This window comes from Capronia epimyces, assembly GCF_000585565.1.
Source record: "Capronia epimyces CBS 606.96 chromosome Unknown aczIQ-supercont1.6, whole genome shotgun sequence".
NCBI classification, from domain to species: domain Eukaryota; kingdom Fungi; phylum Ascomycota; class Eurotiomycetes; order Chaetothyriales; family Herpotrichiellaceae; genus Capronia; species Capronia epimyces.
This window is the reverse complement of record NW_006912909.1, coordinates 2,039,948-2,063,499: the sequence shown is the minus strand read 5'-3', so window position 1 is coordinate 2,063,499 and position 23,552 is coordinate 2,039,948. Positions and strand designations below refer to the sequence as shown.

Below are 23,552 nucleotides of genomic sequence, written 5' to 3'. Positions count from 1 at the left end.
CTCATCGCGAGGCAAGCAATATCAAATCACATGTCAGCCTCGAGTACCGACCAATGAGATGCGCCAAGTGACACACTGTATAGCCAATCACGCGCGTCAAATAAAACTTCCTCTTCTCTCCAAGTTGCGCTCCTCTCACTGCTCCGCCATCAGCAGCCTCAGCCATCAGTCAGCCACAACCGTCGGCATCACCATCGCCTGCCGAGTACTCCGTACTTTTTTATGCGCTTCGCTTCAGCGCACACTTGACATGACCCATTTGGTCTCCATGGCTCCCTCGGCGGCGCCCAGCCGCAACACACTGAACCAGCGCGCCGCTCGTGCGCGTCGAAAAACCTACGTCGGCGAACTCGAGCGGCGGCTTCGCGACTACGAGGCCCACGGCGTCCGAGCCACAGAGCAGGTTCAAACCGCGGCGCGGCTGGTAGCCGAGCAGAACCACGCGTTGAGAGACGAGGTGCGCGCCCTCAGGGAGAGGTGTGCCGCGCTGGAAGGGCTACTGGCCGCAATGTCAACGTCAACGCCAACACCAACACCATACCCATCCACAGACGGTGTGCCACGGCCGAGGAAGCCTGCGCTGCAAGTCTCGCGGAAGGGGTACCCGTCTCCGTCGCCGACTCAAGACCAGCATGGACCATCACCGACTCAAAACCAGCATGGACCATCATCGACGTCGATACCGTCACCGATGTACTCGCATCCTGGTCTGCCATCGTCCATTGGTGCTGGCGCTGACGCCGGAGCTGAAGCTGAAACTGACGAGATGGAAACCGACGAGGAGGAGGGGGTTGATTGCTCCGACGGCCCCTGCACTTCCCACCACCATGACCGTGACGACCATGGCCATTACCATTACCGCCATGAGGACGACGACAACGACAACACCCACGACCACAATCACCCTAACGCCGACCCCGGAACTGACCTCTTCCCTCCCCTCACGCTCGACCTAAACCACCCCAACAGCACGTCGTGCGCACAAGCGGCCTTGATCATCGCCAGCATGCGCGGCCTCGGCGCTACCGACGCAGATCTCAGGGCCATCGAGGCCATTGAAGCCGACATCCTGCCGGAACTAGGGTGTGTGGGTGTCGTTGAGCCGTGGCCAGTCGACACCGAAGGGGTGGACACGAGCAATCGCAACCATAACCACAATCGCAAACACAATCACAACCACAATCACAATCTTGATCCGAATCCAAATCCAAATCGGAACCCTCATCATACCACCAATTTCAACCCTCACGTCACGCATATAGCAGCAAAACACCCCCCAGCAGTTTCCGGCTTGAAATGGGCTTCGAAACCCCCCTCCTCTCTTTTCACTGCCTCCAAGTCTACCATTACCGCTACCTCTACCTCTAACACTGCCTCCACCGCTACCTCTACCTCTACCGCTACCGCCGCCGCCCGACAGGGCTGTAAATACCAACAAGCGCGGCTGTGCGCGATAGACAATACTCGTCTCTTTGGGATCCTGGACCGCGAAGCAGCGGCGTCGGAAAGCTGATTGGTGGGCCTCGAACTAGCTCGACTATTCGCGACTACTACCTAGTGTACCTGGGCCACGTCTATCGCAGACTGGTCTCGACCACATCCAAGACATCTTGTGTGAGGGTGTCTCGTTAAACCATGTATATCTAATATATATGTACGTACTCTTCGTTCTTGTGACTGGTAATCACAAGGGCATCAAACGTCAAAGCAGGAGGGAGGGCGAGTCTCCTCGTCCGTGGGCAGCGGCGAATGTTCTAAGTGTCCTGTCATCCGTTCGGTAATGCACAGTCCGTCGACGATCTCGAATATTCCATTCGCTCAATGTATCGACAAAGTGATTCCATCCACCGCTTAGCCCACTAAGCCCATTTTCCGAGCAAAGCCATCAACCCCGAACCTAAGCACATTGTCCCGAATGCCGCGAGGAGAGTCTGGATTCTCGCCTTCTGCATTGACCTGCTGAACATAAACTCATGCGCCATCAACTCCACCAACCCCGTGTAGACCAGAATGCCCGCTGAAATGGAATCGAAAACGCCATTGACGATGAGAGTGGTCTTGGATCCGGGAGGATAAGACCTTCGCACACCCAATCCAATGGCAATTGCGACAGGTGTGCTGATCCCATAGGCCAAAGCTAGGACATAAGGGGTCCATCTCCGGCTCTGGGGCCATGGGACCACTGCCAGTCGGGAGCCCAGACCGAGACCCTCGAAAGTCTGATGGAAGATTAAGACAACGAAGAGTGTGTCGAACTCGTCTCCGGCAACCGCCAGAGTGAGACCAATGAAAATGCTGTGGAATATGATGCCGAACTCTAGGATGAAAATCGCCGTCATCTGAGCCTTGTAGTCCTCAAAACTGAAAGCGTCGGCTGCTTCTTCAATTTCGTTGTGTTCTTGAGAGTGCCCTAGGTGATCTTCTCCCGGAAGCTGGATACTGTGAGATGGAGCGTGTCTGATGCTTTCTGGCTGGGTCGTGGATGACGCGTTGTCTTTATAAGGCGCCAGGTCCATGGTGTTGTTCAGCTCGGTGTTCACGGGTTGGTCATGCTCCGGATCGTGTGTATGGCTATGTCCCTCTCCCTCTCCCTCGTGACCGTGACTGTGTCCTGCACCGAAATCTCCATACCGCATCACCATCAACTCGATGAAGAACAGGATAAAGATGGTCATGAGAATGATCCCCTCCACCCAAGAGTAATCGGTGATGGGCCCCGTCAGGCATGGATTTTTTAATGCTTCTTCGGCAGGCCCCAGCAAGTGTATGAACGCGGTTCCGACAATGACGCCGGATCCAAAGTATTTGCAGACAAAGAAGACCCAATCTGGTACCTTCAGTCCGCGGTTTCGATGGGCGAATATGGGGAAAGCTCCGCCAATAGAAGATGTAACCCATATTATGAAAAGCGCAGCTACCCGCAGGCCTAAGCGACCATCGTATGCATTGCCAGTATCACACACTGAAGTAGCTTCGCTATCTTCTTCCCGAAGGACGAGACGGGCGAATGACTCGATGCTGGCCATCGTGTGACTCGGCCGGAGGGGTCACGGTTACCGGCAGACCGGAGACGTTCGTTCGTGGCTCTTAGTTTGGACGGACGTCGTATACATTACAGATCGGTAGAGGCACGAGCCTGGCATTATGTTAGAAAGCCGTGCTGAGAAAAAGTTGGGACCGAGGATCTTACCAGTGCAGTTCAAACTGGCTTCCAGCTCGCCAGAGCGGTTTGGGATCGCAGTTTTTAAGTCGAGCTATCCTGTGAGTGGGAGTGGAAGAGAAGAATGGTATACAAAAAAAGACGGTGCTTGTCACCTTCCAAGAACTCTCCGCCCGCGAGAGGGCTCCTGGAGGAGGAGCGGACAGAAAGGCGGCAGTCGTGTCAGTAGTTGCGACTAAGAACTCGCTGGTGTTGCAGCCCTGTTCCATCGTCGTCTTCGGGAACTCGGACATCAGAATAAATTGAGGACCTTAAGCTGCTGGGAGTCAATCGAGTCCTAGCGGCCAATAAGAGACAACTCGATGGACAAGGCTCGACACTACGGTGCAAATCATCAACCTTCTATTGGTGGGTAGCGGCAGGGGGGTGCGGGTCCAGGTACGCAAAGCCTTTGACTGGATGGGTTCCACGTCATTCCCCATAGCTACTTGATTACCTAACGCGTCCGAGAATTATCCAGCGTCTTGAAGGCTACTAGGTACTCTACCTTTACCTTAGGTACCTAAAAGGTACATACATAGTAACCGTACGTTAAGGTATCATACTTTGTACAGAGTAGTCCATACCTACCTACAGATAGGTACCTATGCTTACACATGATGACATACCACATTAGTCCCGTAGTAGAAAATACCTGTACATGCTTCAAAAGCGTGGCGACCATCATCCGTGGCATCCTTAATGGTACCATCAAATCTAATTTAAACTACTGGTAGCAACGTGATGAGCACCAGTCACGAGCTGACAAGTATAGAAGCAGCCTGTGGTGATCGACCGGGTGCCTCAAGCCGCTGTTCGGAGTAGTAATTGGCAAGGCTGTACTCCGTAGTCTCCTTGGCATTGTTAAGGTCCTCAATTCAGCGCCTTGTAGATCCGGCCCCAGAAGGACAGTCTATCCCTGTCGTGACGCATTTGCAAATTTTGCCATTTAACTGGCCAGGATTGACATCCTGGTTTGTCGTAGTCGTTGTCAGACTCATCGGCTCCCAGGGCCACAGAAATTCGCTGCCTTTCTGACTCACTCACATCAGCCCAAAGAGAGCCCCTGCTTGGCCGAAGCTGCGTGACTTAGGCGCTCCGAGCACTCGATGCGGGAATTTTAGCATCCCCTTATACAGCATCCAGCCCGCAAGACCAGTGACAGCACAGGTGGATGCCAAAACCTGAAAATAAATTTCTCGTCGTCGATGGAGGCGGGCTAGTCTCACTTGTTTCGTATGGTATCGGTCAATGTTTCCAGACTGCTCCCTGCCGACATCAGAGATTGCATACCAAGATCCTAACACAGGGAGAGGCTCGATGCAGCTCTCCAGGACCGCCTGCAGGGTTTGCGGCAAAGTTCTTTTCTCAGGGATGCGCCATGGTAGGACCAGTTTCTCTGAAGTAAGACCGTCCTTCCTGCCCAGCACCATGTCAACATCCACGGATGGTCCAAACGCTTCCTCGACACGTGTCCGGTTCCAGTGGTTCATTTTCGGGTACTTGTTTCGCAAGGTGTCCTTTAGCCACCCTTGTGGCAATTCGGGATTTTGCATGAGAGCAAGATATGCGATTGCCAAACAATCGGCACTGCTATCCTCTTCTCCAAAGAAGCAGTCCTCATCTTCCAGCGCCTCTAGCAACGGTTCGAAGAAATCAGAGGTTATGCCATCCAATCGGAATTTGTTTTTCTGCACATTTCGCCCGAGCAAGCCGCTGACGGTTTGCTTGGGTTTCCTGAGAGACTTCGGAATGTGTGCGGTCAAAACTGCGTCCTCGCCTTTGTCCTCTTGTGCAGTGTCCACGTCGAGGCTACCCAGACCCAAGTGTTCTGACCGCTTCTTCGCTTTAGCGCGTAGTTGGTGAGGTATAGTCCAGCTGCTGGGCCACGATAAGATAGCGCCAAGAGCTTGCCTGGTGCTATTCAGGTAATTATCGCTGCTCACATACAGACTCAAGTCGAGAAGAGGTTGTCCACGAGAGTCGAGAAAGGACGATAGGGCGGCTCGGTCGGCTCGTTGGTTCTCGTCGAGGTCTTTGTCGAGGTCCCACTCTCCATTCGAAATATCTCGCAAGTATGCGACTATATTGTTGAACCCAGCTACCCAGGTGCCCCCATCGCGCAGGGCAGGGAGTTCGCCGAGAGGAGTACGGGTCGGGTCGCTCGAGGGAATCAGTGACCAGCCGTCAGAGGGGAGGCATGTTCGCAAGTAGCAGACAGCGGCCAGACATTGAGCGTCAATCGAGGGCAAGTCAAATGCTGGGCCCCATATGTGCAATTCTAGCACCATTTCTTGCCTTGAGGAGGACAAGTGATGGAATGGTAGAAATGTAAAGCAGCTCTGGGGAATGGACGGCAAAAATGCGTCTTTGGAGATCGCCTGTGCGGCGGAGCAATTCATGCAGTTTCTCTCCTGTAAAGCATTATATCCCCAGATGCATTAGCTGCGCACCCATCAACTCGCCCGTCCCCGCGATCACCAACCTTCTTCCCTCGCAACTCACCCTCTGTGCGCTCAGCTCATATTCCTCACGGTGCTCTGTCGAGCGACCACTACGCCAATACTGATGTATGAATCATCTCCGCCTGGGTCAGTGCCTAGGCACGGTGCCATCCGCAACATTCCGCCAAAGTCATGACGAAAGCCTTATCAACAGCCTTGCTCATCAGAAAGACATCACTTTCGTCTACAGTAGGTCGGATTCTGCCGCAAGTAACGATGTCAGTGATCACCAGGCTCGGTCTGCCGCGGTCGCACACCAGGCAGGCGTCAACTGTCTTGCCATCGACCGCAACGAAGGTCGATATCTGTTTTCTGGAGGTGCAGACTCCACTGTGCGGCTCTGGGATCTCGAGGAGCACCACGATCCCTACGGCTCAGCAACAGGCACATCTTCGTCTTGGGAATATCATCCAGCAGCAGCACTAACACGTAGCTCGCCGTTGTCGCATAGCCACGCTCTGACGTCGGTCTCCATCTATCCATTCGACCCGGTTCCGTCGACGCTGCTGACCACCAGCTACGATAAGTCTCTCAAGGTCACATCGATCGCACCTACTTCGCTGGTACCAGTCCACACCTTCGATCTCGACTTTCTACCTTACACCCATTCCGTCTCCCTGGTTCCTGACTCATCCCCATTGATAGCCGTTGGGACCGCACACCCGTCCGTGCGTCTTCTTGACCTTCGCTCTGGTCTGTCTACGCATTCCCTCTCCGGACCCAATGGCGCGGTGTACACGCTGTCGTGGTCGCCGAAGACGTCATACATTCTGGCCTCCGGCTCTGCCGATGGCCGCGTGCTGTTCTATGACATCCGCCGGGCGAACGCGGCCTTCGCCTCGCTAGACCTAGACGACGCTGTTGGGGTCGTGGGTGACCAGCCCTCAACGGGGCTAGGCGCGCGCTCCGAGCTGCTCGACTTCAATGCCGTAGCGCACAACGGCGCCGTGACAAGCGTGCAATGGACGCCTCATGGCGATCGCCTGGTTACTGCGGGCCATGACCAGCGCATCCGGGTCTGGGACACGGCTACGGGCCGCAATGAACTCGTTCACTTTGGCCCACGCATCCGGAATGAGAGACAGGGCGAACTCACACCGCTGATTTCGCCGCTCGGAACCCATGCCCCTGGTCAAGAGTCGCTGTTCTGGCCAAATGACGAGGGCCGCGGCGGCATTTTCCAGCACCATCTGCGTGAGGGCCACTTGATCAGAATCTTGCGCACCGAAGGCATTAAGGTTGCAGAAGTGCAGGCGGCCAAAAAACGCGGCAAGGCCAGCGGGACCAGCACTGGCGGTGGCGTGGCGAGGTTGACGAGCGGCGGCCGCATCAATGCCATGGTCTGGCGCACCAATGCCCTTCTTGGCCATGGGATAGAAATGTACACCGCGCACGGAGACGGGAAGATTTGCGCTTGGGTGCCACAGCCCCGAAATGCTGTCGAGGAAGACGATGATGACAAGGGTCATGCCGCAACGCCTAGAGGAGACGGAGACGGATCTGCAATACTACGCCCTGGCGAGGCGGCCGACGATGCTGAAAACAGGAGGAAACGCAAGCGTCATCTCGTGGCCGACTTGGTGGAGGGATTGGCGAAGCGGCCGATGGGGTTCTCTTGACACCACAAGAGAAGATACTTTTCCCGTGACTAAACAGATGCTCAATCAACGCCCGGAAGCCCGCTTGTATCTCGGCGATCGAGGCTTCTACTCAACGCATCTAACAGAAGAAAGTATCTCAAGATCCTGCACAGTACGCCGCACACCAGAGATTCACAAAGCTTTACAAGTTCTCTATTTCAGTTCAATGGGGACAATCTTCGCAACCAGCCCGATATACAAGATGAAATGAAGCCAGTCGATTCGAGGCTTTTGAATTCGATTCGAAGATCCGTCGTAATCCCGTATATTATCACTGTATGGTCATCCCAAGTCATTCACATTGATTCCGAACTCCGATTTCACTGGTTCGGCTCCTCAGAGGTCCTTTCCGTTCAGGAAATTCTTCCTCACGTCCCATCAGTTAATGTTGTGTCCGCGACATGGTCCAGCCATTGTCATCGCCTCAGCATAACGAAATCATCCTTAGTTGTGGTTTTGAATCTTGTGCTGATCCCCGCAACCATGTCCGCAGCAGTATTGGAGTTTGGACCGGATGACTGCAGCTTCGCCTGCTGTGGGGTCGCAGCGAGGCCAGCAGCAGTGCCGTACTCGGTGGCCTGGCCCTGTAGTTGTTGTGCCATCGAATACATTGGCAAGATCACCATTTGATAATTTGGATTTGGATCTTCCGTATCTCCTTGCGCAGGAGATTTGGGGTAGAGCAAGGGAGTAAAGCTTGTATGCATTGGGCCCAAGCCTGAACTTGCAGCGTGAGAAGTTCGAAAATCAACCTTATAGTATCCGCTAGGAGAAGGAGTTTGCTGAAAGTATGGATGCCGATGTGGCATCGAAGGCGGATGGGATGCCGCGGGAAGCGTAGACACGAAGGACGCTTGTCGAGGCGCAGAAGACTGGGGGTGGATCGACGAGTTCGTTTGATACTGTCTGTGCATACTAGCGGGTTGGTTTTGAGGCATGGTGGCATTCGCTCCTAGGCCGCCAAGGTATGTTTGGTTTTGTGCTGTTAGTGGAGTGGCATGTCGGTGATCCGAGAAGAGCGGAGGAACTGTAACAACTTTGGGTGGCTTGTTTGTCTCGCTGGTCTGTGATACACCGGGTCTCGCTGCATCCGAATTTCGCGGGACAGAAGTTTGAGTGGCAGACAATCTCGTAGGTACACCGGTACTTGGTTCAATTCCATCCTTCAAGCCCGCATCATCCGTTGCTCTTTCCAGAAATTCCGTCATAGGGGAAGAGAAAGGAGATCCAAATAAAGAATCATCCTCGCCTACTGGTAGTGCTTTTGGCGTCTCTGTGCTCTTAGTGGATGGATCCGTAGCAGGTGTAGATACAGCTTCTGCCGTCGGTGTCCGAATCTCGAGCCTAGAAAGCATGGCAGCATATGCTTCTCTGGGAGGTGGCACGTGCATGGCAGGCTTAGGGTTAGAGAGAGCTCGAGGGTGAGGCTTTTGGCCTTCATTGGGACCAGCTTCTGTGTTCATTTCGGTCCCCAATTGGCTTGCTGGAGATCTTGACATTCGATACTCCGCCTGCCTCCTCGCCCATCTTTGTCGCATCCCTTTCGCCTCGTTTTCAGCTCTCTTTTTTGCAATAAGTGATGCTATAAGGGTTGGATGAGTCGTCAAAGTAGGCGTTTCACCGGGTTTGAGAATGGGTTCTTTCGCTGTATCAGGGGGGCCTATTGGAAAATTTTGCCGTCGCTCTTGGGGGCTTGTAGAAGAAGGTGCAGCAGCCGGTCTGGTTTGCGAGGCAGTAAATGGTGGAGGGCCACCCGCAGGAGTCGAGCGTTTCCCGCGCTCGTCCACCTGCTCTGATGCTGCCACATGGATGTTGTTCCATGGCATGGGCTGATGCCATGCCTGTCCCTCTGTAGAGAACTGTTTTTGCGACGGGAATTGGGATGCTGCATTTTCCACAATGTTGGGCCCAGTAGACAACGACACGGCAGAGTGCGAGGAGGACCGAGAACCCGGACGAGGCTGGGGGTGGGAGTTTGTGATGGACTGTCCAGATGGTGCAGGCCCGGACGAGTCCCTGCTGACTGCAAGCGAGCGCGAAATGTTAGAGAACTGCTGAAGTGAGCTAGGGATCTCAAATGCCACGCGTTTCGGTGGAGAGGAGGGAGAGGGTGAAGGTGTGCGCTTGCGGCGCGTCATTATGGTTGGGGATGGGCCTCCGCGATCATTGTCTAGACAGCTGAGACCGCACAGCGAGGGAGAAGAATGGGACCAGTCTACCGGATGGTAAGCAGATGGCAGATGGCAGATGGTGTATTGGGAAGGCTGCGCAAAGCGCCTGGCGGGGGTTTGGGTCTTTGATGTTGGCGATGGCCAGTGAGGATCTAGTATCCGTATGGTGTTGATGGGCGATACTGACAGACAGATTATTGTTGAAGGCGCAGCCGCAGCTTGGATGTAATGACGTTGCCTCCACGGAGTACAGAGTACGAGTACCTACGCTGCACCTGCGCGCTGCGCATCTGACAATCTCAGCTCATTCCCAGATTCCCCCTTCTCATCACATTCTCAGGCTCCCTCCGAGCCCTAATGCCACCAATACTGCTCCTTCCGCTTGGTCAGCTTGTCGAGTGCATGATCTGACCCGGGATCCAGCTCAGACGCCTCGCACTCCGGCTTCGTAATCCTACTGTCCTTTCGGCAACAGCTATACACTCGCCATTCATTGATTACTCTCATCGGCGGGGGACCCTACATGCCATGAATTTGCCTCTACCCAGGATGATGCCTGCTCAAAGCGCCCCCCTAGAAGACGAGTAGTCTTATGAAAGTGGGCCACAGACAAGAGAAGAGCATTCGATAGACGCCTCACCTCCAAGGCGGTGTTCCTGTTCGAGCGGTAGGATCCTGACGCGTCGACTCCCCCCTCACGACTATGGAGTACAAGGTCAACTACGGTGACCTAGGTTTGTCGTCGCTCTACTACCCCTCCTCTACTCGCTTGGAGGACATGCAACCCTGCCATCCCTAGCTGTTTGTACATGCAGAAGGTGTTCCCCTAGTTTGCATATCTCATGGTAAGCTCAAGGGCATGGTTGATTCCTAAGCTGGCAGGAGTGATGGTACTGCCGTTTCGATTCAGATGCAAAGGCCACGATGCTGAGAGTGAATTGGAGCAATACATTCTCTTGTTTCCTAGCAGCCCTCCAGAGCCAGCCGCCCTACCTTACCTTCGATCACGCCCAAAACTTCAGATGAGTTTATAACAAGCCCTCGGCAGATTTCGACTGTGGAGTTTAACCGAGGTCAGAACCGGCGGCTCGCTCAACCGGTACAGCGGCACCGCACCTTCTTTGATATTCAGAATCCAATCACCATCACAGATAGCCTACATCCTGCTGACCCCCAGACTTCATTTACCCCAGAATGCAGCGTGGAGCGTGTTAACGTCCTCAGGGGGGAAGCGGGGAGACATTCTTGGCCGACGAGCGTCAAATCACGTTCGACTATTCACTTGGTTCCGCTCAGATGGATTGAGGAGTTGTTATGAATGATCACCTGTGTCATCACTACTTTCAAGAAGCGACGGAGTGTTCACCATGACGTCCATTCCACCAGTCGCTCCATTAGCCCGGGGAGGGAGGGGGTTGGGTATAAGTATGCCGGAACCCTGAGCCTCTGCATCCTGGACTTTGTCTGAAGTTGATTGAATTGTTGCTCTGGCACTTTGGCTCATCCAAACACCCATCTGACAATCATGGGGGACCCCTCCGAGAATCAGGAGAAACCCGAGCGCATCCTGCACCGGGATCTTTATGAATATGCCCAACGATCTCGGACCGATGGGCCCTATGCGGACAACCTCGATGTCGATGTGATAATCGTTGGGGCTGGGTTTGGTGGTACATATTTGCTCTATGAAATGCGCAAAGCTGGCTTCAAGACTGTTCTCTACGAAGCCGGGAACAGCTTCGGCGGCACGTGGCGGTGGAATGTATACCCTGGTACGCAGAAAACGTGGCAAAATAGACACGGACTCCAGCTGATGTTACCAGGCGCCAGGGTCGATTCTGAAGTGCCCATCTACCAGCTGGCGATCCCCGAAGTTTACAAAACCTGGACATGGACGACGAACTATCCAGACTACCATGAACTCCAAGCCTACTTTGACCACGTGGATAAGGTGTGCAACCTGAGCAAAGACTGTGCTTTTGGCACTGTTGTCACAGGTGCAGAGTTTGATACGAATTCTGGTAAATGGACACTCAAAACGGCGGACGGCCGCATGGCCAAGTGTAAGTTCCTCATTATTGCTGCCGGCTTCGCTGCCAAAAGGTATATACCAGAGTATCCAGGTATGGAAAAGTTCAAGGGCATCATGCATCATTCGTCCTTCTGGCCGACTGAGGGAGTCGATGCGCGTGGTAAGAAAGTGGCAGTTATTGGCACCGGCGCCTCTGGTGTGCAGATCATACAAGAATGGGGGCCGCAAGTCGAAAATTTGACGGTCTTCCAACGTACTCCGAATCTGGCTCTACCTATGGGTAAACGTGACTTGAGCAAAGAAGAACAAGAGGCGCTCTACCCGGCCTACGAGGAGCTCCTACGCCTGCGCGAGAAGAATTTCGCGGGGTTCACATACGATTTTGAGGAGCGCAATACTTTGGAGGATTCGCCGGAGGAAAGGGAGGCGCTTTACGAGAGGCTCTGGACTAAAGCCGGCTTTGGGCTTTGGCTCGGGGCACACAAAGACTACCTTTTCGACTTGGCAGCGAACCGATACGTCTACGACTTCTGGCGCAAGAAGCAGATGACCCGGATCAAGAACCCTGAAAAACGGGAGATCCTATGCCCTGCGGAGCCACCACACCCCTTTGGCGTGAAGCGTCCCTGTCTGGAGCAGAACTTCTACGAGGTCCTCGATCGGGACAACGTGACCATCGTGGACATCGGCCCAAAGTCTGGAAATGCCATCGCCGAATTTACGGAAACGGGTATCAGGACGACTGACGGTAGGCATCACGACCTGGACATCATCGCCCTGGCGACAGGCTTCGACATCACCACTGGCGGCATGACTAACATGGGGCTCAAATCGATCAACGGAACGACGTTACAGGATGAGTGGAAAGCAGCTGCGTACACGTATCTCGGAACCACCATCTCGGGCTACCCCAACATGTTCCACTTGTACGGTCCACACGGGCCGACGCTGCTGTCCAATGGCCCATCCAGCGTGGAGGTCCAAGGCCGTTGGATTCGCGACGCCATCAAACTTGTGGACCGGAAAGGTCTCAAGTACATCAACGCTACCAAAGAGGCAAGCGAAAAGTGGAAGCAACATATCAACGAGCTCAGCGACATCACTTTGCTGCCTACCACGAGGTCGACGTATATGGGTGGCAGTGTTCCAGGCAAAGCGTTTGAGCAGGTTAACTATGCCGGCGGAATCCCTGCCTATGTCAAGGAGATTCGTGCTGTGCTGCCACACTTCACCGGATTCGAGACTGTGGCAGCTTAGGACCGGCGACTGATTGCTGTGTTAGCCATAGGGGCCTGGATCTGAAATGCCTCTGTCTCTGACTTGCAGATGGTCACACAGAACAGAGAAAGGTCAAGGGTGGGTGCCAGAACCCGTGGCGGTTTATTCGACAACTACCTGGGCACTTCGATAGTGGTTAGAGTAAATTTCCAGCTACTGTATACATGTTTTTGAAAGGTACAAGATATCCTCTACTGTCCCCCTAGAGTAGATGTCCTAATGTCTTTGTAATTTACTACATCCTATATCTAGAAATAGGAGTGGTCTGGTTGACGGGGAACCGACACCCACGCTTGGGCTATCTAAAGTCAAGAATGGCAAGTGGATCGCGACAACGAAGGTCGTGTTGGAAGATGTGAGGGAGATATGAGGCTCAGTGATGATTCATCCTTGAGATTGAGAATAAGTGTTGAGTATTGAGTGTTGGGTATTCAAGTACAAATGAGATATTCCGCCGCCCTCGGGTCCCGAGATCCCCCTTCACGTTTCTCATGTCCATGTCCAAGTTCGCTGGATGATGTGATCACTCCCGACCTGCGGTGCTTCCATGCCAAACCAATTCAGTGCATTAAGTTCCAGTCCATATCCCGACCCAGGCAGCCGCCGGCACTACAGGCCATGATGGAGACTCAGGTCGATTCATTTCTTGTTGTCCAGATACATTTTGGCCAGACTGCTCACGAGCGGGGCGACGGTCTTGTAATGCTTCTGACTTTGTTCGTAAACTTTGCCGATGTCGTCAAGAGAGAAGCCCTTTTTCTTTCTGCGCTCGTGGCTGCGGTCACGGTGTCTGTCTCGGTCTCGGTCTCGGTCACGATCTCTCCTGTCGCGATCACCGTCCCTGTCTCGGTCCCGATCACGGTCAGACCGCTTGTGCCCTCTATCCGAGGCGTAGCCATCTGCACCACTGCTGCGATATCTGCGGTCGGCGTAGCGGTCACCATCCCTCCTGCTGCTAGGCCTGGCATCTCGGCCGTCTGACCTGTAGCCTCGGTCGCGGTCAGAATGTCTATCTTCTGGGCTGCGGTAGCGACGAGACGCCCTTGGTTCATCGTCATAGACATCGTCCCCTCGGCGACGGTGGTGGTCTGGCTCTCGATATGTTTTGGCTCGACGCGGTGGCTCTGGCTCGAATTCACCATCGTCGTCCACGGGGGGTCTGCGCCCGCTGCCTTGGGTCCTTTTAGGGTCGTAGCGATCACTCATGATGGGCTCCGGGTCGGGTAGGTCCTCGCGGTAGCCTTTGGAACGACCGTAGGCCGCGCCACCGCCGTCTCGTCCGTGCCGATGGGTTGTAGGGTTGATGTCAGCGGCGTCATCGTCGAAACTTCTCCTCCTCGGAGCAGCGGTGTTGGACTTCTTCGGCTTCACATCGTTGTCCCTGGCACTGGTGGGATATTCTCGGTAGCGAGGAGGATCATCTTTCGGGTCTCGAGAAGCGGTCTTGGGCTCGGCATCTCGAGGGTCGAGGTCCTTCTTAAGGCGGGATTCGTCGGAGCCATAGGCCCGTGGAGGAGAAACGTCGTAGCGGGAATGTCGGGGAGTAGGAGCCGCGGGTCTTCGAGAGTCGGACGCGTAGTTGTCTTCATCCGGGAATCGCAGGCCGGTGCTGCGACCGTAGCGAGAATGGTCTTGGTCTCGGTCTCGATGGGGGCGTGTAGGGTAATCGTCGTCGTTGGACATTGTTATTTCATCAGAAGGGAACGGCAGGTAAGAGAGGGAATAGGATCGGTAGCGGTCGTAGTGGCAGTGGCAGTAACAGTAGTAGTAACAATAACAGCAGGGGTGAGAGGTGGCCAAAGGATCATGAGAGGCGATTCAGGCGGGTTAAAGGGTTGAGACTCATTCATGTGCCCGCTCCAATCAGCCCGATACAGTGCCAGGTAAATATCCTCAGCTGCGCAGTCTCAATCACGTCACTTGACCTGCGATCTGTGATTGCTTCTTCGTTGTGTGTGAGCTGCCTGTTTGGAATGGCTCGCTTCAAGTTCGACGCACTTCCTCGTCTAAAAGGCCAAAAGCAGGTCTCCGATATCGAGCAGCCCGCCGTGGTGTGCCGGTGGTGCACCGCAGTCCTCTTCCTTATCGTACGGTCTCCGGATCCTCCCTCTGTGGCCCATCCGCCCTCATCTTCTACCCCAGATTTCGGGAGCGACGCGTTTTTCCGCTCGGGCCTTTGCGGGCACGGGCTTAGAGGCACGTACGGGGGCGGCAGAGCTGTGGCACTGTTCTACTAAATACATATTACTCTGTACCGTACCGAGTACCTATACATGGTGCACTGGCACGGGCACTGGCATGTGTACCTAAACCACCAATTGCGCGTGGACAGCTTTCTTGGTATCGAGGACACCCTACATGGCCGGTGAGACATCTAGCCACCTCCTATATGGAGTCTAGGACGGAGGATTCGATTCCCTGTCTTTCTTTCGGCTGGTCTCCTCACACAGTGATGCTTCAATGTGAGGATTCGTTGATTAAGCAGCAGCCAGGGTCATCCTGTACCTTTCGCCTCTGCATACAACCTCGGCCAGTCTTGTAACTGTCGTCCGGACAGGTATCTTGCTCCCTTTCGTCTGCTGGACAAACTTCTCTTTGACCTAATTGTCATGCCAGGGGGGGCGAAACAACTCCTGGCGGTCAAGAACACTCTTCTCCGGCTAGTACTTACTACATTGGTGGTCGGGCATGGCCGAGCCTGCTCAGCCCCCCGACCGTGAGCTGAGTTTGCTTACTCACACTATGCACCGGCATCTCAGATTCGCTCACATGCAAACAGCCAAGAATTTTCAGCATGTCTGCCTTATCAGGTATCAAAGTAGTCAGCGCGGGAGGTTTCAGCTCAGACTGCCAGGCCGATGTCAAAAGTACGCCAGGTACCACGACTTACGAGTATATGAAGACGCAGAATCCCCTGCGGCGATTGTGAGCTCCATGTGAAAGGACATCAGTCACCTTGAACGCCACACTGCTGGCAGAGTTGATGATTTTTGCAAGCATGTCGAACAGACTTACATTCATAAACTTGTCCAGTTCGGAAGGGCTCTGTGTCGGTAAAGACAGGAACACCAAATCCCAAGTACGATCGCAGGTCATGAAGAATTTACGGAGGAAGCAAAGACTCGAGGACAGGAGAAGTCAGTCCGAAAATCATCCCAAATCCAAGCTGTGTCCTTTTCTCAATGTGCGACAGAATTCGAAGAGACTCGAGCTGTTTCAACCGGTCAACCCTTATGTCGAAAGTCCTCACCGAGTTCGTCAGAAGAACAAGGACAAGTCCCAACGAGTCGTGCTGCCAGCGACATTGAACATGGCAGGGAGGGAGTGCAGAATTCGTCAATTACGGTTGTTTCTCCTGATCCTTTGTTGTATGTTTCATGGCCATCATCAAGCAAGTCTCCGCCCAAGGGGCAAACCGAATCCGCTGGTTTGGGATCTCGATCGCTCGGCCAGTCTTCGTACCAGAACCAAAATTGTCTCAGCGCAATGGTGCCAACCCTTCCCATCTCGTTGCATGGATGGCAAACTGGTGGAGCGAACACGCAGTCCACACAGCCTGATGAATTTCACAAGCTGCTATACGTTGTGGAATCATGTGAGTCGATCTGTGGATGGCAATCAGGACTTGTCAACTGAGTCCCACAATCACAGACGTCAGGTTTCTGTCTGAACCATTGAGCCTTCTACAGTCCAGCGACTACCATCGTCTGCCCGGCACCTCCAGGTTAAAGGTTTGTTTCGAGGCAAATGCATCGAACGAACTGATTCTCTTCACCACACATCTTGTTCATCTGGGTCACACCACCGCAATCAAGTTCCTTGAAGAGGATATCCCGATCTGTGTCAATGCCAAAGCCAAGGCGCTCAGCCTCTTGCAAGGTTCCATACCTGAAGCTGCACGAAATCCTTCCCTTTCGTTGGTCGGAGCTGTAATGTTGGTACTTTCCTTTGAAGTGAGTCTGCTCCAGGGTCACTGCTGCGGCAGACTATGGCTAGAAAGGTCATGCATTCGGGTTCGTTCACTGATTCGGGCTGCAATTAGATGGTCAGGGGTGGTAATGCGGTCCCTATTCACTACGACGGTTTGGCAAGGCTTGTGGCTCTACAAAGCAAGCAAGGATACGGACACGCTGATGCCCTACTTCCTGCCCTACATGCGTACGTAGACCGCATTCGCATGCATATCCTGCTCCAACTATTTCCTGACTCAAACTCAGATGTGATCTCATACTGGCAGCCACTACACCGAATCGTCGACCTGGATTTGTGAAGATGGATGCGCCTTTTCTAGGTCCATCACCGGCCGACCCAGGCGTTGGATTCTTTCGAAGCTCACCGCTGAAGCTCATCGAAAGCTTTCAGGGCGTCCAGTCCATTTACCGCAGTGTTCCAGCTTCCTTCATCAATCTTCTCGATGAAGCTTTCCAAGCAACCCAGACTCGACTATCAACGCCAAGTATGTCTCACTCCACGAACGACATTCTCCATCGTGCCAGGTTGCCTACTTCCATCATGGCTCCGCCCATCACCTTGTTCAACCAGCAGTCTGCTTCCGGATCGACAGTCTTATTTCCAACCCCTGTTCGTCAAGCGACTAACCTGGCGGCAACGATCCACTTTCGTGCAACCAGACTCGGAATTCCCTTCGAAAGTTCTACAAACCAAGATGACGCCAGACATCTGGGCCAATTGATGAATGAGACTCCTTTGTCTGTTTGGCGTGGAATCCCCTACATCTATCTCTGGATGTGTGTCTCCCTCTTCAGTTCTCTCCCGAGCGAAATTCACTGATTCGTGCGTGAACAGTTTGCTCACAGGGGCGGCCGCTGCACAGTTCCATCCAGAAAAGCAATACTTGATGGTAGAATTGGTCAGATTTGGCTTCAGTGTTGGTCTGGAGCAAGTCAATGACTTCAAGCGTAAGTTGGGTGCCACAATCAACGCACGTACTTCTTCTTAACACATAATGCTTATACAGAGTTGCTCATAAACTTCATCTGGTTGAGACAAAGCCTACCGTCTGTTTAGGCCTTTGAGGAACGAGCCTGAGCGCGGTGGTACGAAAAGTGTACACTAGCAGGGAGGCTGCAATGTGCACAGGGCCAGACCAAACCCTTCATACGCAAACAGCCGTAACAACGAACCTTGTCTCGCGCCACTTACTCCTAGGATGTGACTCCAGCCATACCTATGGCATGGTCAATACACCATTCAATGTCCGACCCTGTCGTTGACAGTCTACCAACCAATGACCAGCCAACGTCACATCGGCTGCAGATACTTCAGATACTTCAGCCTTGTCACAAGTTTACTTCCTTACGGCTGTATATTTCAAGATCAATCTACTTGTTCGTTTAACTGGGGAGTATTTTAGAATCGTTCAGCAGTCAGCAGTCAGCAGTCAGCAGTCAGCCTCAATGCATGAGAGAAGCTGGCTCACTGCTGAGATGAGCCCAGCTACTTAAATATCGAATCTATCCCGAAATGATTAATAGGTAGTATGTACGGAGCTCAGGAGACATTTGACGTCAGCATAAGGCTATGGAACAGCGGTTCTGATTGGCGGATCGAAAACACGCCGCAATTCGCATACTAATATCCGTCCTCCGTACAAAACACCGTCTCCGTACTTCGAGGTGTCGATACTTTTTACTGATAGTAAGAGCCTCGTTCTACTTCTACTGCAACTTCGACACTTTGGACAGAGACAGACGGCCGATGTCAATGACTTTCTACCCGCAGCAACTACCAGTGCCATCTCAGCCAGTCCTGTATGAAAAATTCAACCAACTCCAACTCAACCAACTACCTTAGTAGCATTATATCCATCGACCCAACCCGCGTCTGCAACGACTAGTACCTCGACCTCTCGAAGCTAGGACTGATTTTCTCCCATGCGTCCATCAAGCCGACTTCTCTCTACGACCAGCACCAACACTACCACCACCACCGCCACCGTTGCGGCGTCCCGAACTCGCAAACCAGCTGTGTCGCGCAAGGCCGCGGCGCCCCCATTATCTCTCGAGCAATTCATCCAGCGCCAGCGCGTGCTGACTCTGTGGCGCACGATCCTGCGCAGCGCGTACCGCATCCCCAAAGACCTCCGGGGCGAAACGCTGGCCTACGCGCGCGGCGAGTTCGAGCGGAACCGCCATGTCAGCGACGTCGGCCAGATCCGCTACCTGATCAGCACGGGCAAGGCCGAGTTCGACGGCATGCAGAGGTATATCGACGAGCTGGCTGCACGGGCGGGTGGGCCGCAGTGACGAGTGTGACGAGTGGCTTCCTTCATAATGGTATGGGTGGTCAAATGATAATGAGATGATCTAATGTCTCGTGTTTGCAATTCCATCAGAACTGCCGATTGCCTACCGTGCTACATGTCGCTTTGGATTTGTTTGTAGATTACACCCAAGCCATGTGGTTAAATTGCACAAGTTGTGACTTACTCATTGCTAGCAGACTTGCGATTGGTTCGATTCGGGTTTTATGAGCCGAAAAACGAAATGAATACCTAGGGTTGACCTAATCAAGAGGATTCTAGAGTGAAGGCGAGTTCAGGCAGAGCAGATAATGGGGGTTGATGGCGATGTGGTGAGGAGTCATGGCTAAGGGAGGAACAACTTCAGGCGGGTCATGGTGTATCAGGCACTATTATCACATGAACTGCCAATACAGGCTGGACAGCGAGCAGGAAGAACTTGAAGGCTTGGACAGCGTTGTAATGAGAGGAGGATCCGCGGACTCCGATTGAGTCATTCGTCAACATACAATGGCACATAGGTGCATGGGAGATGGGAGAAAGGGCCGAGTACTCCGTACTGTTCGTGTTATAGCGCGGACGGGCTCCTCGTGTATAGCAAGATATCACCCACAGGTCCAGACTCCCTTACACACAGTGCTAGGATTTCATGTCTTCTTGGGCGATCCCCAAGCGACCGTGGACCTATTGTCACAATTCATGGAAATGAACCCCCGAACTCTCCGAACAGGACAACCAAAGGGTAAAACAGTTGAAGCGAAGACTTTTGGGTCTGTGAGATAGACTAGAGTAGCCTCGTGACAGGGCAGGTTTCTGACCAAGGGACACCTCAGTTGTGATGCTGTGCTTGTCGTTCGATTCCCTTCTTTGGGAACATGCAATCCTTTTGCCCCTTACAAGGGCCACCGTATATCAGAACCTCCTCCAAGCATCGCTTGTTCTTCTCGCCCAGGTGCCCGGGCCCCAACCCTTTGCAGTGACTTCTTCTCTGACGCTCTTATTCCAGAATTGCCAACTCGACTTCTTCTTCGTAGACTGATTATCCTCGGCTTGCACAACCTCTTTCCCGACATTCTCCAATTCAGAGGCAGTGTTCCGGACCTTGTCCACAGCATGGTCGACAGTATAGTCGACAAGCTTTGTGGATTTCTCAATGTTTGCTCTCCACTCCTGATCCTCGCGGTCGCGGGCCTCGAGCTCCTTCAGCCAGCGCTCGCGCTTCTCGGCGGTCTTCTTCTCCTCGACCGCTGTCTCAAAGGCTTTTCGCTTGATTCGCTCGTCCTTGTAGAAGATGCTGCCGGCGACCAGGGCTAGCAGTGTAAACCCCTGTGCGTAGATGCGAGCCCGGAACATCCGGTTTGTCTGGTGGTGGTCCCCGGCCCGCATTGATTTGGATGCCATCCAAAGCGCATAGCAGGTGGCGGCGCACCCGAGCGGAATCAGCGGTTCTTGTCGGAGCTTGCGCCATAGTTTCTGGGTCCGGGATTCTTCGAAGAATTCGGGGTCGCTGTCGAAACTTGATGGGACGGGGCTGCCTGAGAGGGGAGATGGGCCATCTGGGCCGGAAGAAGCAGGACTAGAATTCGACATTTTCTTGTTGACTATCAATGTTATTTGTTGATCTGTGACGACAGATGGAATAATGGATTGATCCGTACGTAGGTAGGTAGGTAGGCAGGCAGGCAGGCAGGTGTATGAAGTGGAGTGGATTATGGGCGATTGTCTCCGCGGTTCAGGTTTGATCTTTGAGGCGAGAACAGACAAAATCTTGCAGGCGCAAGCAAACTAATAGATCAGGTAGTCGACAACTCGGCCCTGATACCACCAGGCGTTAAAGATGAGAGCACTAGCGATGAGAGATGCAGTTGTGCAATTTGAAAACAACCAAGTCGTGACGTCGATATGCCTGCAGGGCAAGCAATGGATAGAGATCCCGCTTTTGCTCGCGTATGGAGTGGTTCGCGGCTCGTAGCTCGTGGATGGTGCTCGCAGGGCTGTGATTTGCAGAGGGTGTCTCTACTTGTGAGGAGGTTATTAATACGTAGTCGAAGACGGTGGAGCGCAGTCTGCAATATTGATTGCGCCCCCTTCAAATGCACTCGATGATGCCCGTCGAGGATTACCATATGGCATACGCGTCCGTCCAGAGCGTACTTGTCTAGAGGCACACGGCTAAGCAGGCATGTGATGACGATGTACCACTAACAACTTCTGAATGGCTGTGATGGGATCCTTGTGGTGCTAGATAAGGTGGTGTATGTAGGTACGTACCCAGGCAATAGTTTAGTTACCTATCTGCCCTGCCTATCTGATCACCGTGCGGGGAGTCATCAGTCCCCGAGATTTTTTATATTCAAGACGCAGCTTCAAGCTCATTGACCTGCGCCTTTCCCTCCCAAAGCTGGTTTACTTTGAAGCTTTAATCAATCAGCTCTCCTGCTTATAGTTCGACTCATGTCCTCGACCGGCCCACCGTCCATCATGGAGCTTGATAGCCCTCATATCAATGGGGCCACCACTCCCAGGCGGTCTGGACTGGCGTTGACTGAATACACCGCCACGCCCACACCACCTTCGGAACGAGTAGACATTCCCTCCTACGACGTGCCTCGAGATTATCTTCTCCCAACCGGCTACCCAGACTATCTGCGACTTATCCTGACATCCCGAGTCTACGATGTCGTTTCCGAAAGTCCCCTTTCGCACGCCGTCAACCTCTCCAACCGCCTCGAGTGCAAGGTGCTGCTCAAGCGAGAAGATTTACTACCCGTGTTCTCGTTTAAACTGCGTGGCGCATACAATAAGATGGCACATCTGCCGCCTGAGTCACGCTGGAAGGGGGTGATTGCTTGTTCTGCCGGTAACCATGCTCAAGGTGTGGCTTACTCGGCCAGGCACCTGAAGATACCCGCGACAATTGTCATGCCGCAGGGGACGCCAGCAATCAAACATTTGAACGTCAATCGAATGGGCGGTAGCGTGGTTTTGCACGGGGCGGACTTTGATTCGGCCAAGGAACACTGTCGTACCTTGGAGAAACAGTACGGATTGACAAATATCCCGCCATTCGACGACCCCTATGTCATTGCAGGACAAGGCACTATTGGTTTGGAGTTGCTGAGGCAAGCCTCCCTACAAAAGCTGAAGGCTATATTCTGCTCTGTTGGGGGCGGTGGCTTGATTGCTGGGATTGGCGTTTACGTCAAAAGAATAGCACCGCATGTCAAGATCATCGGTGTTGAGGCGTCGGACGCCAATGCCTTGGTACAATCGCGGAAGGTAGGCGAGAGAGTATTGCTGCGGGAGGTCGGACTATTCGCCGACGGCGCCGCGGTCAAGACCATGGGAGAGGAGACGTTCCGAATCTGTCAAGAGGTGGTGGATGAAGTGATCGAAGTCAGTACTGATGAGATATGCGCCGCCATCAAAGACGTCTTTGAGGACACGCGATCCGTACTGGAGCCCGCCGGGGCTATGTCGCTGGCAGGACTGAAGAAATGGGTTGCGACGAACCCCTCAGCCGACCCTAACCGAGAACTGGTCGCTATTGCCAGCGGTGCCAACATGAATTTTGACCGATTACGATTCGTCGCTGAACGCGCTGCTCTCGGTGAGCAGAAAGAAGCTCTGCTGACAGTGACAATACCCGAACGCCCAGGCTCGTTCGCTCAGTTGGTTGAAGCGGTTCTCCCTCAAGCAGTCACGGAGTTTGGCTACAGGTATTCAACCACTGACCAGGCCCATGTCTTGATGGGCATCTCTGTCTCATCGGCGCATTCGAGAGCCAAGGAACTCGACTCGCTCTTTTCCCGACTCTCCGCTGAAGGCATGACGGCGACAGATCTCTCGGACGATGAACTCTCCAAAACCCACATTCGATACCTTGTTGGCGGGCGATCGGGGCTGAAAGATGAGAGGCTGTACATGTTTGAGTTTCCTGAGCGGCCAGGTGCATTGTTCAAGTTTCTCCGGACTCTTCGTCCTGGCCAGAACATCACACTGTTCCACTATCGCAACTACGGCGGGGATATGGGCAAGATCCTTGCGGGCATTCAATGCCCGGAGTCGGAGAGGGATCAATTGGAGGGTTTCCTCAAGGACATAGGTTATCCCTTCAAGGAGTGCACGGATAGTCCGATCTTCAAAATGTTCCTGCGGGAGTAGAGGAAGAAGAAAGAGGCTCTTGGATGTTTCATAAAGATACCCGGCATGGCGTTGAGTGAAAGACAAAACAATGTCAACTTGATGTATAGTCCGTACTTGATCTGGAATCACCGATAGATAAAATTCTGCAAGGACAAATCCAAGCATCTGCCGTATTATTGTAGGTGTGCGTGTATGTGAGAGGCGGATACAACAGCGGTTCCGCCTGTTTATCACTCTCCAAATTGGGCAGATTTTTGTCCAACTCGACCCCACGCCCAAAGCTGTCAAGAGACCCAACACTACTCCGTAGTATACATGTA

At 53.4% G+C, this 23,552-nt stretch overlaps 11 protein-coding genes across 11 annotated transcripts; 6 read left to right on the top strand and 5 right to left on the bottom strand.

Moving 5' to 3' along the window:
• Nucleotides 1-268: 268 nt before the first annotated feature.
• A1O3_07632 (uncharacterized protein) lies at nt 269-1,513 on the top strand (the record flags this gene model as incomplete). The annotated part of the gene is made up of 1 exon (XM_007737740.1): nt 269-1,513. The coding sequence occupies one exon, from the start codon at nt 269-271 to the stop codon at nt 1,511-1,513; it is 1,245 nt and encodes a 414-aa protein (XP_007735930.1).
• A 346-nt stretch (nt 1,514-1,859) lies between these two features.
• A1O3_07631 (uncharacterized protein) lies at nt 1,860-3,026 on the bottom strand (the record flags this gene model as incomplete). Its single annotated transcript, XM_007737739.1, has 1 exon — nt 1,860-3,026. One exon carries the CDS (start codon nt 3,024-3,026, stop codon nt 1,860-1,862), a length of 1,167 nt encoding a protein of 388 aa, XP_007735929.1.
• Nucleotides 3,027-4,242: 1,216 nt separating this feature from the next.
• A1O3_07630 (uncharacterized protein) lies at nt 4,243-5,490 on the bottom strand (the record flags this gene model as incomplete). Its single annotated transcript, XM_007737738.1, has 1 exon — nt 4,243-5,490. The coding sequence occupies one exon, from the start codon at nt 5,488-5,490 to the stop codon at nt 4,243-4,245; it is 1,248 nt and encodes a 415-aa protein (XP_007735928.1).
• Nucleotides 5,491-5,771: 281 nt separating this feature from the next.
• On the top strand, nt 5,772-7,322 carry A1O3_07629 (uncharacterized protein; the record flags this gene model as incomplete). The annotated part of the gene is made up of 1 exon (XM_007737737.1): nt 5,772-7,322. One exon carries the CDS (start codon nt 5,772-5,774, stop codon nt 7,320-7,322), a length of 1,551 nt encoding a protein of 516 aa, XP_007735927.1.
• A 437-nt stretch (nt 7,323-7,759) lies between these two features.
• Nucleotides 7,760-9,481, bottom strand: A1O3_07628 (uncharacterized protein; the record flags this gene model as incomplete). Its single annotated transcript, XM_007737736.1, has 1 exon — nt 7,760-9,481. One exon carries the CDS (start codon nt 9,479-9,481, stop codon nt 7,760-7,762), a length of 1,722 nt encoding a protein of 573 aa, XP_007735926.1.
• A 1,558-nt stretch (nt 9,482-11,039) lies between these two features.
• Nucleotides 11,040-12,803, top strand: A1O3_07627 (uncharacterized protein; the record flags this gene model as incomplete). The annotated part of the gene is made up of 2 exons (XM_007737735.1): nt 11,040-11,286; nt 11,338-12,803. 2 exons carry the CDS (start codon nt 11,040-11,042, stop codon nt 12,801-12,803), a joined length of 1,713 nt encoding a protein of 570 aa, XP_007735925.1.
• A 660-nt stretch (nt 12,804-13,463) lies between these two features.
• A1O3_07626 (uncharacterized protein) lies at nt 13,464-14,507 on the bottom strand (the record flags this gene model as incomplete). Its single annotated transcript, XM_007737734.1, has 1 exon — nt 13,464-14,507. The coding sequence occupies one exon, from the start codon at nt 14,505-14,507 to the stop codon at nt 13,464-13,466; it is 1,044 nt and encodes a 347-aa protein (XP_007735924.1).
• Nucleotides 14,508-16,633: 2,126 nt separating this feature from the next.
• Nucleotides 16,634-17,769, top strand: A1O3_07625 (uncharacterized protein; the record flags this gene model as incomplete). Its single annotated transcript, XM_007737733.1, has 4 exons — nt 16,634-16,777; nt 16,867-16,982; nt 17,042-17,572; nt 17,631-17,769. Coding segments are annotated over 4 exons (930 nt in total), but the record flags the coding sequence as incomplete, so codon positions are not given.
• A 949-nt stretch (nt 17,770-18,718) lies between these two features.
• A1O3_07624 (uncharacterized protein) lies at nt 18,719-19,090 on the top strand (the record flags this gene model as incomplete). The annotated part of the gene is made up of 1 exon (XM_007737732.1): nt 18,719-19,090. The coding sequence occupies one exon, from the start codon at nt 18,719-18,721 to the stop codon at nt 19,088-19,090; it is 372 nt and encodes a 123-aa protein (XP_007735922.1).
• Nucleotides 19,091-19,998: 908 nt separating this feature from the next.
• On the bottom strand, nt 19,999-20,676 carry A1O3_07623 (uncharacterized protein; the record flags this gene model as incomplete). Its single annotated transcript, XM_007737731.1, has 1 exon — nt 19,999-20,676. The coding sequence occupies one exon, from the start codon at nt 20,674-20,676 to the stop codon at nt 19,999-20,001; it is 678 nt and encodes a 225-aa protein (XP_007735921.1).
• Nucleotides 20,677-21,567: 891 nt separating this feature from the next.
• A1O3_07622 (threonine ammonia-lyase, biosynthetic) lies at nt 21,568-23,250 on the top strand (the record flags this gene model as incomplete). Its single annotated transcript, XM_007737730.1, has 1 exon — nt 21,568-23,250. The coding sequence occupies one exon, from the start codon at nt 21,568-21,570 to the stop codon at nt 23,248-23,250; it is 1,683 nt and encodes a 560-aa protein (XP_007735920.1).
• Between the last annotated feature and the right edge of the window lie 302 nt (nt 23,251-23,552).